The 18,304-nt window shown below is 42.0% G+C and overlaps 1 protein-coding gene across 2 annotated transcripts in view; it reads left to right on the top strand.

Annotated features, from left to right (window-relative positions):
* Positions 1-18,304, top strand: part of TRIM66 (tripartite motif containing 66) — a 74,796-nt gene that overhangs the window by 12,403 nt on the left and 44,089 nt on the right. For both annotated transcript variants that reach the window (XM_078383913.1, XM_020789960.3), the window contains exons 3-8: positions 6,441-6,588; positions 11,396-11,528; positions 12,850-12,966; positions 15,625-15,739; positions 16,828-16,974; positions 18,042-18,159. In XM_078383913.1, the coding sequence (XP_078240039.1) occupies positions 6,441-6,588; positions 11,396-11,528; positions 12,850-12,966; positions 15,625-15,739; positions 16,828-16,974; positions 18,042-18,159 (778 nt within the window). The remainder of the gene's footprint in view (positions 1-6,440; positions 6,589-11,395; positions 11,529-12,849; positions 12,967-15,624; positions 15,740-16,827; positions 16,975-18,041; positions 18,160-18,304) is intronic.

Raw genomic sequence — 18,304 nt, 5'->3', positions numbered from 1 at the left:
TGTTGAGACTAGCAATAGGACTGAAACCTATATTCCTTATTCTGCTTTTGACCCTTGATTTTACAGATTCATAGGCCATGTTGGAAGTTCTCCACCACCTTTTTTACTGCTTTGCAAAGATGAAACCAGGAAACCAGGAGGAAGTATAAAAACTGGGGCATCAGTTCCCAGAAAAGCCTAGTGACAGAGATTCTTGTTTCTAAAGAGCTTTGAAGACAAAATACTAGCTATGGTGTGTCTACTTAAAAATAACATTTCCAGGAAATAGCCTGTAGTTCTTTCCACAAATGGCCCTCTAGGGGGTTCACTGCCCTAATAATGTTGCCTGGGAACAAAACAGAGAGAGAGAGAGAGAGAGAGAGAGAGAGAGTCTGATCACTTGTGTAAAAAAGCACAATGGGTGATTCACAATGATATTCAGTTGGAAGCTCATCTATTGTGTATTGTGAATGTGTCTGCTTTTTGTTAATTTCTTCACAGCAAAAATAGGACACAAGTTTTAGAGTGATATGGTATGCATGTTTGTCGGCATTAAAATAGGAAAGGAGCTATTTATCTTTTGTGAGTCATATACAGTAGGTTGCAGTTGAATATGTTCACATCAAAGCTCTCTAAAGGTGTTTCATTTTAAGAGGAGGAAGGGGCAAGTGTAAACATGTGGGCCTAATCCGGTGCCTCTCTCCCCTTAGCAAGAACATGTATGTGGGCTACGCACCTTCACTAACGTTTACACATCCGGGGATTCCTTCAGGGGAACAGGAGACATCACTAATTACGATTCACATGACCCTGTTGGAAAGCCTGATGAAAGTAGCATGCTGTCCACTTCAGCCTGATCATTCTTCACTTGGGGACCGTAGATGGTGGGCATTTCATAGAAGCAGCAAGGCTAGTCTGATGTCTCCCGGCCTGCCCTTTTAAGCCTGCAGAAGTCTACGGTTCAGCCATGACTGGAGCCAAGAATGATGTATTATGTGTTTCAGGGGTGGGCAACTTGTGGCCCTATTAATCGTGTTGGCTTGCAGTTCCCATAATTCCTCACAAGGCTATGACTGATATGAGCTGAAATCCAATGAAACCAGGAGGGCCATGCATTGTCTTCATTTCTTCCAGCCTCCTCCCCACCCCGTTTCCTGTGCATATTTTCCTTTTGCTTCCTTGGTTTGGCATTGCAGCCTGGCTTCCCAGTTCTCAGGGATGCCAGCTGTGGTTGCAGAGAATTGTGGTGGTTTTGAGGTGCAGTGACAAATCTCAGGGCAAGTGGTACTGAAGAGGGATAGTTCGGTTTTCTGTGTGAGAGAGATTGCTCCAAATCCTGGCAACCATCATTTCCATCTGACACCAGGCTCAGTGCAGAGCATGTTGTATGTTGTTGTGCTAGTACAGTGTTACTACACAAAGGAGCTAAGAGGAAGGAAAGGGACCTAAAAGAAAGTTGTGTGGGGAGAGAGGGACATGCACTCAGGCCTATCATGACATTTGGTGCAAGCTAGGGAGAGAAGCACCAGCACTGCAACTCACAAGCATTGTTATCACATAAGCCCCAGTAGTAATGGCACCACAGCCTAAGGAAAAAACTCCATGTAGGCTAATAATGAGCCTTCTATAAGCCCTAGCATCACCACAGGGTCTGGAAAAATACCTCATATTTCACATGTGCTATAGGTAAGGCAATGCATGATGTGTGGAAATGGTGGCAACTGATGCAGCTGCTACCTGCCTGCTTCTGTATCCCACACCTCCAGCTCTGGGTTGGTGCATTACCTGACTACAACTGGTTTTACCTGAATTTTGGGCCCATTGGCTTGGATTCTCTTTATATTCATTTCTAGATATTCTCCTAAACCTTGCCTGCTTCACATGGGCGACATCAGAGGACCTCTCCCCCATCATATTACAAAGGTCTATTCCAGCTACAGATTTTGACCTTGAATCTTAGGGAGTGAGATAATGCTGACCTGGCCACCTTTATCAAAGCTAACCAAAACTGTTAAACAAGCCACTCTTGAGCATTGATATAGAAGGCTAGTTTAACAAGGATTATGAACCACAATTGAGCAACCACTTTAATCCAGGTTACCAATCCTCCAACATAACATCAAAACATGTTCAAGCAAAAGATACAAGGAAGCCACACAAAAGCCTGCTCCTTGTCTTTAAACCATTATTAGATATTATGGATTATGATCTTACTCATGGCATGGCACTGGAACAAACACTTAAGGTTATATCAGCTACTGATCCCTATTGAGTCAAATCAGTGTTTCATTTTGATCTAGAGCACTGGTTCTTAACCTTGGGTTACTCAGAAGTTTTGGACTGCAACTCCCAGAAGCCTTCACCACCTGCTGTACTGACTGGGGTTTCTGGGAGTTGCAGTTCAAAAGCATCCGAGTAACAAAGGTTAAGAACCACTGATCTAGAGCATAGGTTCTTAACCTGTGGTCCATGGACCCTCCGGGGAGCTGCAATATTTTTACAGGGGGTCCATGAAGGCTTGATATTTCTGCACACAGTGAGAACATGCAAGTGAATGAGTCTGAGTGGCTGAGAGACAGCATGTGACATTTCTTGCTACTGCACAGACAGGTAAGAAGCCACAGGAAGAGAGAGTTGGAGTCAGTCAGTGTCAGTGTGAGTGGGTGTTTGGATCAACTTTGTGACTGGGTTTCCTGCCATCCAGATAACATAAGACTTATCTTGCTATTAACAATAACAAAGGGAAACTCCCACCCTTTCAGTGCTTTTTTTAAAAAATGTTTTTCACTTTTTGTGGGCAGCAAGAGTTTCTCAGGTTGGAAGCTTCAATTTTAGTGCTAAACTTTAGTGAGACAAACAAAAACAAAGAAACAATTCAGCTGAGATGATTTTCACAGATGTTTTTACAGCCAGTTGATTTCCAAAGTGAATTAACAGTGGATGCCTGTTGCCAAAGTCTCTGTTGGGAAGCTTTCAGTTGTAGCTTTAATATACCACTAAAGCAAACAAATATCCAGCAGAGAAGATTATTTTTAGAGAGTTTCTTCAAGCACTTTGAAATATTTTTGAACAAATTTTTTAAAGAGATGCTGATTTCTTAAAGAGAAGAGCTGTGGATTTTAAAAATAAGTTTGGGTAGAAACTCCAATAAGCACCAAGCTGCACAAAGGGGTGGGAAGAAATATACTCTGTGTGAAGGAGCCCTAAGTCACTCTAACAGCAACTCAATTATTTTAAAAGTTCTGACAGATGTTGAAATTCTAAGGGTATAATTTTTGAGGGTATAGGGAAGCTCGGAATATAATGCTCTTTTTGAGTGGCAGTTAGAAGCTTTCTCTCCCAATCAGTTTTATCAGCATCAAATCATGCCTTTCTTTCTTCATTAACATTTGATAAATATTTAGTAAAGGAAAATTTTGAGAATCCATATTTCAGAAAAACTGTTGTGCTAGGACAATGATAGCGAACCTATGGCATGCATGCCACAGCTGGCACGCAGAGCCTTCTCTGCGGGCATGCGAGCCATAAGTCACCGGATCGCTACCCCTGGTAGCCAAACCTGAGGAGGCAGCTGCAGCCATGGTGCTAGCATCCCAACAGGCAGCAGGCCAGTATCCAGAGCAGCTGGCACTGGCGGGGGTTGGGCACGATTGGAGGTGGATGTGGAGTGGGGTCTGGAGGCACCTCTGTGCCTGGGATTCACCCTTCCACCACCGCTTCTTCTGCTGCTGCTGTCGCCCACTGGGTTCCTCCCCCCCCCCCGGTTTGGGCACTCAGGCTCAAAAAGGTTAGCCATCACTGTGCTAGGACTTACATGGCACAGTCTATGAAAGCTGATGCCAAATAAAACATATGAGTCTTTATGTTACCACAACATTCTCCTTTATCTCTTGTTGCAACAGACTAACAGGATGCCCCTTTGAACATACTTGCACTATCTTATATAATTTTATGTTATACCCAGGACTCATCTCCACGAGGTAGGTGGCTCAGATTGATGTGGGTTGGAATGTGGTTCTATTCCTCCAGAGACCCAGAACCACTCATCTATGCCTGTTAATCAAATTTCTCTTGTGAAATTGACCAGAATTTGTCAATTTCCTCTGGGTCAGAAGGTAAACAGAAGTAATACTAAAGAGCCACTCAGAGCAGTAATGCAGTGACAATTCATCTGAAAGTCACCCTCATGTAGCCAGTCTCTGAGGGAGAGTTTAATGTGCTGTACAGAGGAATTTGTAACTCCTCAGTTGCTGTCGAACCCCTTTTCCTATCAGATCTAGCCAGTGTGGTCAGTCATGAGGTACGATGGCCAAGGTTCCTGCTAAGCTGGGCGCATGCGTGCATGGCTCAGCTTTCTGTGCAGCTCTTTTCCTTTGCCACGTAGCGATCATGTGATGCTCCTGTTGTGATGGAACCCAGCACGCATGCAGAGTTGGGTGTGTACGCAGGCATGAAGCCACGTGTGTGAGAAGCGGAGCCCTGCCTAGCAGTGCTGAAAATTAGAGGGTACATTGATGATGACAACAGTTGCTCATCAAAAGCTGATGGTTCCTCATCTTCAATCTATGGAATGGTAGTATGGGGATTTTTCCAAAACTATTTAGCTTCAGAAAACACATGGCTGCATAGCCAGAGGTTGGGAGTTTGATTCTCCATTGATCTTTGTAACAGAAGAGCCAGCCTCTGTACCATTGGACAAGATGCACCATCCCAGAACTCCCCCAGAAGAAGGGAATGGAAAGCCACTTCTGAATAGTCTACACCTTTACAACCCTGGAAAAGGGCACTGTAGGTCAGAATTGACTTGACAGCACATAAATATGATTTTTATGCTTGAAAATGACTGTTCACCAAGCAGGTTCCTGCAAATTAGTCAATGTAAAATAGATCCAAAGTAGATCAAATGCCAGCTTTGCAGTTAGACGCTAATAAAATGCTTTTCTGCTGGTGATGCAGTTCTTTTAAACCATCTGATCACAGTTGCAAATAAAGCCCATTCTTGCCTCTCAGGGATCAGTTGCAAAACAAATGCAGGCTAATTTACAATGTGCAGAGGCAATAATAAGCAGATGGGATAAACAGGTGTTTTTTGCTTCCTAAGGGCTCTCCACTTTTAATTATTTGCTGACTGTATTGTCCAATTTGACCCATAGCTGTTACAGTGTCATAAGCAGGCAGAGATCACTGTAAATAGCAGTTTGTGGGGGAAAAGGACATACCATGGGAGGCTATATAATGCCTTTCAGTTAAAATTAAAGCTAACAAGGAGAAACATCACATGAAATTGAATACAAATGTCAGTGTAAATGTTTGTCAAAGCAATCAGCTGGTAGCAATGTGCAGGTAGCCATTGCATGCCACAGTGGAGCTAAAGATTCCTCACATAAAGGACTGGTACTTCATTGGTAAAAAAAATCCTCTCATATGGAGAATTAATCTGTTTTTATACCTCCTAGCTCTCTAGATGATTACCAGTTCATTCAATAGGTGTGTTTGTGTGTGTGTTGGCAATGTTTCATAAAGCACCTGACTGGCATATTTGGTATGTTTTCCCCTCAAGGATTAGTTAAGGTAAACGATTGAGGCCGAGCCTTTTCTGCAGGTATTCCTGTCATATTTATAAAGCAGTAATAAATAGAATACCCTCAATAACTTTTCTCCATTCGTTTTGTGTAATTAAGTGGCCAAAATCTTGTTGCCTAGTATAGTAAATTGCACCAAAATATGTCCATTGAATAAACGGGGATTTTGTGAGATATTTCTTCTATAAATTCCATTGATTCAAATAGGCCTCTTCTAATTGTAACTTGCTATACTAAATGGAGTCCCCGAGTAGGCCTATTTGAATCAATGAACTTATGTAGGAGGTGACTGACCAAAACCACATTTATTAAATGGGTGTATTTTAGTGTGATTTACTACATTAAGCAACAGGATTTTGGACAATGTTTACCACATATTTCTGGCCTCTGATTTCCCCTGTCTAATCATATTCTCTCACAGAATTTATTTAGTCTGGTTGTGGGAGGGAGAGAACGCTTCTGTGTACACAGGTGGTGTGCATCCCACATGTATTTGTGAGGTACTTCTATTGTTGTTATTCATTGTTTGCAGCACTTGATGCTATGAGAGAAAAATTCTGCCTGATGTTTTGCCTGCTTTTGCTAAACATGTAGGAAAACTGGAGTCGTGCTTTCTAGTCATCTATTGTAATCAGGTGCAAAACGTGGGAAAGTTACTGTTTTGGACTAGAGCTTCCAGAATTGCCCAGTCAGCATGGCTGATTATCTGGAGGCCAAAGTGCTTTCAAGTTGCAAAATGACATTAAGAAGTACTATCCTCCAAAAGACTGGCTTTGAAGTCTACCTTAAAGCAGACCTCTCTACTGGTTACTGGGAAGCAGCCTACATTGAATGATACTTTTATTCAGTGTGTTTGTTTTCCTCCTTTTGTGGTTACAGACTTGCGCAGGATGCAAAGAGAAGAGGCCCGCACACAGTTTGTGTACGAACTGCAACAAGTGGCTGTGCAGCTTGTGTACAGAGGAACACGGGCACAGCGAGGAAACAGGAGACCATTTCCTCCCTATTCCATTGAAAGGATGTTCAGGTAGAAATGTGACTTCATATTTCTTTCTCTCTTCCTTGTTCTGCTCCATCTGCATTGAAACTGAGTTGTAGCAGAAACCCCTAACAGGGGCCTTGATAGAGGTGGGGTGGAAAGTTCTTTGGCAGGCTAGTTTGCTCTGGCAAAGATGTTGTCTGATTGCTGGAAAAGAGGGCAAACCAGCCTGTCCCTATAGTGGAACAACCAGTGTGTCAAATGCCCATGTAGGGGGACATTTTTAATGCATAGGATTGAGGGATGTCGTCCCCTCACACCAAGTGTATGGGGCAGTGTGAAGAGGGCGCCAGTATGCTTGGGGTGTGTGTGTGTGTGTGTCTGTGTCTGTGTGTCTCTGTGTGTGTGTGTGTGTATTTTATGTCTTTACCTTGGAAAGAAGGCCCTACCCTCTGGCCATTTGAGTGGCTGGGCTGTGCGGAATCAAGGCTCAGACTTCCAGTCTTTAGAATATAAACTCTACTGAGAGAGCTAAGCTTTTCCATACTTTGCTAATTCTGTTTATTTAAAAATTTAACAATACAGTATTGCAGAATAAAGTTGTCAGATAATTACATGTCCACCAGCTAACCAAGGATAAAACATGGCAGCAATGTGAATAATGCATGCTTCAATAAAGTATGCAGCACTGTTAGATACAAGTGGCACTTTAATACCACATATAACTTACTTGATTACGTATGACAACTGAGCAGGGTGAAATATTGGAAATTGAGGACATGCTAGAACAAATATTTGATACAGGACCTTGGTTGGGAACTTGCTGAAGGAATGTACATGTCTTTTCATTTAACTGTCCAGAGCCATGTTATCCTGGGAAGCAAGCATGCCAATAACAGGGGAAAAACATCACCCCTCTTTATATCCATCCTCCATTAGTGTCTTATAGTTTTTCCTTCTTTGAAGCTAGTAGTAAGTGACTGAATCAGAACAAAGTAGCAAGGACTAAAAAGGCATCTGCTCCACGTGGATATGAATATTTATTGGGCACAGTTTGGGGGAGGCAGCATCCCATGCACCTACTGATTCCAAAAGTCGGGAACTTCGGATGTGCACTGTAGTCCAGGGATGGATGACTATGAATAATATGATAGGAATGGAATAGTTTCATACAGGGCTTGATGAACTAAGTGAATTAAGCAAATTAAAATTGTGCTTAGGGCGAGTTACTTCCTTTTTGCTTTGCTAAAGAAACAGATTCATTCTGTGCCAAGAAAATTCTTAAAATGCATTTAGAATAGATTATGGAAATTAACTATACTGTATATGTAAAATTGTCAGTTCCACACAAGACCCTTCCACTTGCTCTGTTGCATAGCCGGCAGCACAAGGGGAGGATGAAGAGAATGAAGAGTGAGCAGTAGTTGCGGGGATTATGTGCATGGGTATCCAGGGCGGGCAGCAAGGGGGAAATGTTCTTTCTCCGTAATAAATTGCAAATAGAGCAGCCCATGGAATAAGTAAAGATTTGGCAGAGTCCACACCTTTGTAAGTTCCATTGATTCTGTGAACCTGCTCTGATTTCAGGCACTGTGTGGTAGTGGTACATGCTCTGTGTAAGTGTATTATGAAGTTTTGCCATTCTGGAAAAGATTCCATGGAACACTGTGTTGTATAAATAGGCAAAGGTGTATGAAAGCCATAGGGGGAGGCTAGTGTAGCCCTACAGGGGCACAGCAACTCTTTTCTCTGAGACAGGGGCACCTTTCAAGGTGCTGTCTGCAAGTTGCATAAATTTTCTTACACATTTTATTCTTTCTCATGCCCTAGCTTCCTTCTGTCTTCTTTTACCTCCCTCTCCTTCTCACTGCTTGGGGTCAAATTTCAGTGTCTGCTGTCACTTTAGAATATAGTATAAGAACAAGAGAATCCCCCCCCCCCCGGGCCAAACTAAAAGCCTATCTAGACAAGCACTGTGTTTCTCCAAGCAGACAACAAAATGCCAATGGGATGCCTGAAAGCAGCTCATCTGCTGCTAGAAGACTCCTTAGGCTGCTAGAATTTACTTTGTGAGTCTATAAAATGACAGTGGCTTCCTTCTTAGCTTAGGGTATCATTTTGTGCAATCAAAAGATGGCTTAGAAATTCCAGAGTATTGGTTCTCTGACAGGAAGGTTGGTGAGAAATATCAAGGAGGGGCATGAAACTATGTAATGCACAGTCATTCACATTAAATTTGCTTTGTTTCTTCTATTACTTAAGGAAAATTCCATTGTTAGTGGCCAAATCCTATTGATATTTGTGTAAGGATTATGTAACTTGCAAAAGCTAACTGCTGCTAATCGACAACATGGTGGACTGCATCTTGGTCACATGCTTGGCCATGCACCTGATTGCACAACTGAGCTGTGATCTGGTACCTCATCAATTAACTGCAATTAGCCACAGCAAGTTATACAAACATTGTGTGGGCATCAGTAGAATTTTGGCTATTTGTGGCAAGAAAAAGACAATTTTGATTTACTTTTAATTGAATTTTTTAAATTATGCTTTCCCTGTTTAGTTTTCATTTTAAATCACAACACAAATGTTGTTAAAAGGGGATTGGGTGATGGCAAAGCTGAAATAAAGAGGCATGCAGGTGTCTCAGATTTCTTATAAAAGAGACATAATGCCAAAAACATTTGAAGCCTGTTCTAGAATATCCTGAAGATTGGGGAAGAGGATAAAGTCATGGAGAAAGATGCTGCATTTATGTGGACTTGGTTCATAATATGTGAATGTAGATGTCTGAAATCTGATTCACACAAAAAACCAAATAAAATGTGATTAATTCATTGTTTATCTATATGATGTAATTACTTAAAAATTATCCCACAAAAGACTATAGTAGCGAAAGCCTTTGACTGTGTGGACCACAGCAAACTATGGCAAGTTCTTAAAGAAATGGGAGTGCCTGACCACTTTATCTGTCTCCTGAGAAACCTATATGTGGGACAGGAAGCAACAGTTAGAACTGGTCATGGAACAACTGAGTGGTTCAAAATTGGGAAAGGAGTACGGCAAGGCTGTATATTGTCCCCCAGCTTATTTAACTTATATGCAGAATACATCATGCGGAAGGCTGGACTGGAAGAAACCCAAGCCGGAATTAAGATTGCCGGAAGAAATATCAACAACCTCCGATATGCAGATGATACCACTCTGATGGCAGAAAGTGAGGAGGAATTAAAGAACCTTGTAATGAGAGTGAAAGAGGAGAGTGCAAAAAACGGTCTGAAACTCAACATCAAAAAAACTAAGATCATGGCCACTGGTCCCATCACCTCCTGGGAAATAGAAGGGGAAGATATGGAGGCAGTGTCAAATTTTATCTTCCTGGGCTCCATGATCACTGCAGATGGAGACAGCAGCCCTGAAATTAAAAGGCGCCTTCTTCTTGGGAGGAAAGCGATGACAAATCTGGACAGCATCTTGAAAAGCAGAGACATCACCTTGCCAACAAAAGTCCGAATAGTTAAAGCTATGGTTTTTCCTGTCGTGATGTATGGAAGTGAGAGCTGGACCATAAAGAAAGCAGACCGCCGAAGAATTGATGCCTTTGAATTGTGGTGCTGGAGGAGGCTCTTGAGAATCCCCTGGACTGCAAGGAGAACAAACCTATCCATTCTGAAGGAAATCAATCCTGAGTGCTCACTGGAAGGACAGATCCTGAAGCTGAGGCTCCAGTACTTTGGCCATCTAATGAGAAGAAAAGACTCCCTGGAAAAGACCCTGATGTTGGGAAAGTGTGATGGCAAGAGGAGAAGGGGACGACCGAGGATGAGATGGCTGGACAGTGTCTGCGAAGCAACCAACATGAACCTGACACAACTCCGGGAGGCAGTAGAAGACAGGAGGGCCTGGCGTGCTCTGGTCCATGGGGTCACGAAGAGTCGGACACGACTAAACGACTAAACACACACAGCATATTTATTCTCCCTCGCTGCTAGCGTAAGTACTGTAGGCATAACAGGATTTTGGAATTAAGTAGCTATGTACAGTATTACTAGTCTCATTTTTAGAAGTATTTACTCAACTACCCATATGGCCTTAGTAGATACAGTTTTAAAGAGGCTAGCCTGAGTATTTATCATTTTATACAATAAGAAATAAAGCTTTAATGTAAACTCTTCATGAAGTCCTGAACACCCCTCTCTCCTGACCCCAAATGACCTGTTCTGTTCCAAGATCAGCTCTGAATATTCCTCCCCATGGCATTATGCTCATTTTAAACCACTTCCGAGTACTCTCTACCTAGAAACCCATTAAATGAGTTGCCATAAGTCAGAACTGACTTGATGGCATGCAATTATTATTAATAATACAACTACTGTAGTAAATGACAGCCTGGTGCCCCTCCTACCCTCTTTAAGCAATGCTTTCTCCTATAGCTGGGCCTTGAAAAATTTCAAGTAAGGATGGGTTCCAGGCCGAGTCACCCACAGTCTGGAACCAAGTCAGCTGCTTTTAGATCTTTCTGTAAGCAAAATGATGTTGGAGGCAGCAATCCTATGCTCTCTTTACTAGGAGTCTCACTGAACTCAGTGGGATGTACATTTGAATAGACAAGTACAGGACTGCACTGAGGAGGCATAAAGGGGTGGAAACCTGCCTTTTACTATAGCAAACAGTTCAGAGATTCAGGACTTTTACAGGTCTATGCCAGCTTCCATCTGAGTGAGTTACTACCAAAACAAAGGCCAAACAGCAGAATGGTGCAGCCCATAAAGGACATACTGGCAAATGCAGAGACCAGTGGAGTGTATTTGATGGCATACTTTCTGGAGTAATTTTGGATTTATTCTGATTTTAGGAGCTGAAGGGGAGACAGGTGAATTTCCTTTATTTTGCCCCATGCATAATCAAGAGACACTCAAGCTGTTTTGTGAGACCTGTGATGTCCTTACTTGCCGCTGCTGCCTTCTGACAGAGCACAAGGAGCACAGGTACTAAATATTAGTTGATCTTTGCCTTGAACTGAGTTCTACATAGAGGTGTTCAGGTATACTGTATTAAAACGGCAGTACTGTACTCCTGAACTGTTAATGCTTCTGCAGAGGAAGGAATTCTAAGAGCTTGGATTTCCCTTCCCCCCTGCAATCCAGCAATTAAAGATACAGTCTCAGACTTCTGTGGAACTTAGTTTCCAGTAAACAAGGATTCCAGACCAATTTCTGCTGCTGAATCATTAATCCTGCTACATAATATCTATCAGAATGGGACTCACCAAAGGAATGTACAAAATTCTTTTCTATCTTTCCATGTGTGCCATTTTCTATTGCCCTCCAATTTGTAGAGTCAGTTGCTTTTCCCAAGCCTTATTCTTTCCTTGGAATTACTGCATTCTCCCACATGATGTTTTCATGGAGGTAAGCAGGACTGGGCAATCTTTTTGTATCCCAAGTGCCACATTCCTTCAGGATAAATTGGTTGAAGGCTACATACTGTACTGGTGAACAGAAGGATGAAAGCCGAGGTGGGTGGAATCAAATTAAAGGTTCCCCTCTTCCTTCTCTCCACCTCTATACACATCTCATTCACTTAAGCACACATACACATCCATCCGTCCATCTTCGTAGATATACATGCGTGTGCATTTTCTTTCCATGCATAACACATGTATACCCCACCCTCATACATGATTCTGTATCGGGCTCAGTTATTCCCATCAATTAGCTAAACAGTGTTACGAGAAAAGGGAAGATTGCATGAAGGGGAGTTTTAAAACTCTCCTTGTACTCCCTCCCTCCCTGCCACATCATTGCTCCATTGACTGATGGAAAACAACTGAACAATGAAGAAAAGGGGGCTGCAGAGAGGCTGGTCAGCTGCCAAACTCCCTCCATCCTATGGTTGTTGTTGAGAATATATCCCTCCATCCTGTTTTTCTGCTGTTTCCACCAAACCGCTGGGTAGCGGTGAGGGAAGCCCAGGGAGTTCATTGAAAAGGGAGGTTCAGAATTCACTTTCCCTGTGCTAGGCAGCTAAATGGCAGTCAGCAGGAGAACAATAAGGGAAAGGGAACGGACGGACAGAGTGTGGGAGAAGAGTCTGGCTGGCCAGTTAGTAAGGCTCAGGGACTTGGGGTTGCCCACACATGACTTAGACCAACAATTCTGAAAATTCATTCTATTCTTTGTGTCCAGTCCTTGAACTCATAGAATAATGAAGTTGGAAGGGGCCTATAAGGCCATTGAGTCCAACCCCCTGCTCAATGCATGCAAAAGTGAATAAGCAGAACCATGAAGATTTCTTGTCTTTTTCTAGATTCCGTCACCTTCAGGAAGCTTTGCAAAACCAGAGGATGATCCTGGAAAATGTAACCGCTAAAGTGGATGAAAAGAAAAATGGAGTACAGGTCTCAGCCAAACAGATTGAAGACAGGTAACTAGGGAAACATGTGTCGTAATTCTGGTGAGATTGACTCACTTTCCAGTCATGAGGGCTAATTCACATCATTAATGAAGGCATGATGGGCCCCTTTGCCATAGACTGACAGATGTTACATGAAACTGATGGATGTAAATCTTAGGGGAGCTGGAGAAGCTCCTTCACTGTCGATACAGATCACATGGGCAGGATGTCATTTAGACAAACCTTTTCATGTGGTCTGCTTTCATATTCAGCTCTCATATAACTATCACTTTGAATAATCTGCAATCTGTGCTTTTTTTTTTTTTTTAAAAAACTTTCACCCATCAATGGTGAACCTTAGTATGGACCCAAAGAGCCTGTAAATTGATTAAAAGTCTTAATTGTGGTAATGCATTATCTTTTTATTTGCAAAGACTTTTAAACAATTAATGGGCTCTTTGGGTCCATACTAAGATTCACCACTGATGGGTGAAAGTTTTTTAAAAAAATAAGCACAGATTGCAGATTATTCAAAGTGATAGTTATATAAGAGCTGAATATGAATATATATATTAGTAATTTTAAAACTGTTTAAAATTCTTTGTGTGGGAGCAGTTCCTGGAGCTCCTGGTGGGCCATCTGCCATCGCCCCACACCATCTCCCCATGGCCCTGAATAGAGCAGCAGTTCTGGACTCTTGGAAGCCCAGGGACCTCTGAGAAGCTGGGAAATAAGGGACAGATAGCAGATCAGGAGAGGGGCCTGTTGTCAGGTTTAATGGAGGGAGAGGATGATGGTTCAGGATGTTTGGTGATGGATCAGCTGAGGAAGAGATGTGGGGGTCAGTGGCAGAGGAATTAGAACCTGTCATCATTCTCAGGAGAGCTGGTCTTGGAGCAGGATGATGACTCTGTTAGGAGCCAGCAAGCTGCCTACCAGCGGCTAAGGGCAGTGGCCATGGAAGAGGGACGTTGACCACCACAGTCCCAGAGAAGGCTCCAGGCCCACCAGCTCTTTGGCACCTGATATGTCTAACAGTTCATGTGGCACCTGCCCCACCCGGACAAGGGGCTTGTGGTGTAAACACCAGTGTAAGAGGTGAAGGAGGCTCCTCAAGAAGTAATAGGAGAGCCAACAATCGTCAGCCAATTCTACTGACCCTCATTAAAAGCCTCTAAGCCCTGTCCTGTTGAAAGCACCTGCCCCAATAAAAAACCACTCTACTATAAAACAAAAAAGCCCGCCTAAGAAGGAATGTTTTACCTGTCTCCAGAATGATAGTAAGGAGGAGGAGCAATGTGGCCTCCTGAGGTTGTTTCACAACCTGGGAGCAGCAACTGAAAAGACCCTCTCTCAGGACCAAGGTTCAGATTTCTGCTTTTCCACAGAAATCTTAAAACCTGCCTGAATCGCGTAAGGAGAGGATGTCCTTCAGATATCCTGCACAAAAGCTTATACAGTGCTTTGAGGCCAGAAACAGATCAGCCAATCAATGATGTTTTGGTAATAGGGGACCTATGTGCTCCTTGCAACCGGCCTTGGTCAGCAGTCTGGCTACAGCATTTTGAATCACCTAAAGTTTCCACCGATGTGTTTCAAAAGCTAATTATGAAGCTAAAATGTTGCTTTGAGTGTATTGCTGAATACAGAAAATACAGTAATAAACATTTCCTAACAAAGAGCTATGTAATGCCATAATAGTTGAAAAGCCTTTACGCCCTTTCTTTCAAGAGATGGAAATAGATACACAGAAGAAAATGACAAACAGATAATGATAAAATGCTAATTACTTTGAAATACTCTGTACTGCAGTGTGGCAACTTAGTACCATATAAAGCTTTTGTATAATCTGATAATAATGATCTAGGCAAATGTAATAAGTGCTTTCTTGAGAAATCTGGCAAGCAAACTAAAAAAAGGTCTTAAGTTTATAACCCTGTCAGATAAATCAGTTACGTTAGTAGCAATACACAAACATTACAACGAAGAACCCCATGATGCAATGGTTGAACTGCAATACTGCAGTCAAACCTGTGATCATACCTGAGCTCAGTCTCATAGATTCAGGTAACTGGCTCAAAGCTGACTCAGCCTTTCATCTTCCAGGGTCAGTAAATTGAGTACCAACCTTACTGGGGGGGGGGGGGGCAAAGTTTGTTTGCATAATTATGTTGTAAACCGCCCAGAGAGAGCTTTAGCACTGTGGGATACTATATAAGTGGAAATAACAACAACATATTACCTTAGTCTACAGATAGGTATATCACTTATAATTAAATATTACCTTGATCCCGAGATTAGGTTTACAATGAAATGCAATTAAATATTAGCCTGAAGCAGGGATGGGAAGAATGCACCTTATGGGAGAAGGTGCTTTTTTTGAACTACAGTTCCCAGAATACAATTAAATTATTATTGTAAGCCGCCCAGAGACCTCTGGGTAGTTTGGGCGGCATATAAATTGAATAAATAAAATAAATAAATAAAATAAATAAATAGTGTCTCTGTCAAACTGGCTGTAATGCTTTGAATTTTAGAAGACACAAATCTGCAGGTTTTACCAGGCTGAATTTCTGGTGCAGATGATGTGCTGTCAGTCAAATACAGGTGTGTGTGTCTTTCTTAGCATTCAGAGTAATGTTGTTATTCCTATGCATAGTGAGGTTGTTAATAAATATTTCTCTACAGATTGTTTGAAGTAAAACACCTGCAAAGAAAAGTGGAAAATCAGATTAAAATGGCCAAGATGGTCCTGATCAGTGAAATAAATAAGCGAGCCAATGTTCTTCTAGAACAGCTAGAGGTAAGTAGGGTGATAACATGGAAGATGATGTCATAGATCCATAAAAACATAATTAATTTGTCACAGCACAATTCATTAACCAGAGTATTAATTTTTTTAGTAGTGCACATTCTAGCTGAGGGCTGCTGGGAGGGAGAAAACACAGATGGAGAAACTCATTCCCAGGTGATGTGGGAATATCTGGAGGCAAACTGAAAGGAAAAAGCTTTTTGCATGAATGCAAAAGCATGTCTACTGCACATTCTGCATTAGTGCACGGCAGCAGTTAAAGGAGGCCATAAAAAGCACCCAGTCAATGCCAAAGCTGAAGGAAACTTCATATTTGGAGAAAGGGAAATGGAGTAAAAGTTATGTGTTTGTTTGTTTGAACATTTATATTACACCCTATCTCTAGCAGAGGCAGTACAGACAATAAAATGAAATAAACAGTTTAAACAATTCAACAGATTATAACAATGGGCAGAAAGCTATTGTTAAGTGGCCAAAATCCTGTTGCTTAGCATAAGGAAAACCATACTTTGAGTTTGTTCCTACCTGGCAAATGAAGCATCAGTGCCATGATCTTAAGGGCACATGAGCTGATTTCACACCTGCTCTTGCACCCCTAAGAATTGAAATGCAGACTTTTTATTTACTGTGTAGTAGGAACGGAGTGAAAGGTTCTGTTTTTCTTATGCTAAGCAACAGGATTTCACCCAGTAGATTAGAGTGAATCATAGTCACTGGACCCCAAAATCTGAGAGAAAATAAACTTGGCACCAGGATGAGTCTCATGCTGGCACCAGTTGGGCCTTCAAGGGGAGAGTATTCCAAACAGTAGAGAAGCACATTCTGTCTTGGCACATGAAATATCGATTTCACATGTGTGTCATACAGAAATCCTGCCAGGTCTCCCCAGTGACATGCTTTTCAATCCTGCTGTTTTTTCCCTTGTGACTGCAAATTATGAGCAGTGATGTTGGTTTCAAAAGATCCCTGTGTTAGAAGTTGGCTCTCACTCCCTGCATGATGTTGTAATAATATCATCCTTCGATTAAAATGCATATCTAGAGTGTGCCTTTTCATGTCTCATGTGTTATTATTTACAGAGGATCTCCGGTGAAAGGAAGCAGAAACTGGAACAACAGCTTCAGGGCATCATGGTGCTAAACAGGCAGTTTGAACACGTCCAGAACTTCCTCAGCTGGGCTGTTTGCAGTAAAAATAGTGTTCCATTCCTCTTCAGTAAAGAACTGGTAAGAATCAACTCCCATGATAATGAGATCTTAAAATGGAAGGAAAAATGGAAAGAACAGATTCCTGAAAGAGCAAGTAGAGATGACTCCTGACTTTCTTCTCTGCAAAAGTCATTCCTAGAAGCCAAACCAAGACTGAGGTGGAAACTTGCTCCTTTGAAACAGTGATTAATAGATAAAGGTGTAGGAACTAGGATCACTATTTTGCAGTGATGATTTGCCATATCACCCATATTGATGCCATTAATCTGACTGAACTAAAAAAAGAATGTCATCACAAATCTAGGGATTTAAAGGTGTATCTGCATAGCCAGTCTTCTGGTGTCTATTGTGCAGCTTGAGGGGCAACACAGAGGTCTAGGAAACAGAGTAAGACCAGGGTCCCTTTCTCTTGAGTTTACGACCTGCTGCTCCCATGGTTTGCTGTAATTCTGCCATGACCTTCCTGTTCAGCAGGAGTGGGTAACCATACTATAGTGGCAGGGAATAATGGGGGCTATAGTCCAAAAACAGAGAATAACTCCAGGGGAAACACCTTGTGTGATGCCAGAATCCCACATCCTGTTGGTTTCCAGAAATGCAAGCATGAGTGGGATACTAGCCAATATCTTCTATCTGCATAGAGATTGTTATGTCTCAATCTTCAAATTGTTAGCACTCAATCTTCTTTGCTACTTCAGGCTATCTACAAGTCACCATACCTTTAGGTACATAGCTGTGCTCTCCATCCATGTCTGCATAAGAGATGTAACAATCCTGCTGTTGTCTACATAGAAATGTATTTCTCCCATAGTGAAGGGCAACTGGCTCAAGAGGCTTTCATGTCAGCAGGAATTTATTTCCTCTCTTTCAGTTCACTTGAGATTGCAGTTCTCTCATTGGATATGTAAGGAAACCAGAAGCCAATGTGAATTAAAGAGCTATTATCCCAGAATGACTGAATGGGCTGCCAGCAATAATGCCAAATATAAGGCAAACAACCCGTAGCAAGTCATATTCAAACTTGAACTATAAAGCTGAAAACATTCATTGCAGTGTTCAGTCATTCTTCATTTGTTTGTTTCCAGATCGTGTTTCAGATTCAGCGTTTGCTAGAAACAAACTGTAATGCAGATCTAGGTCCTCCTTGGAAGGTCAGATTCATGTGGGACCCATCTTTCTGGACGAAACAACTCTCCAATTTAGGTAGAAAAAAAGTATTATGTATAATTTGGCAATTTCTTTGGGAGTCCCTTTGGTAGCCGGCATGTGTGAAAGAGAGAGAGTATTTTTGAATGTATTTTTCCTGCTATTACTATTGAGATAATTGTTCATAACCTGCATTTAGTGC

Source organism: Pogona vitticeps, chromosome 1, assembly GCF_051106095.1.
Source record: "Pogona vitticeps strain Pit_001003342236 chromosome 1, PviZW2.1, whole genome shotgun sequence".
Taxonomy (NCBI): Eukaryota; Metazoa; Chordata; class Lepidosauria; order Squamata; family Agamidae; genus Pogona; species Pogona vitticeps.
The sequence above is the reverse complement of the archived record's forward strand: the minus strand, read 5'-3'. Positions and strand labels throughout refer to the sequence as shown.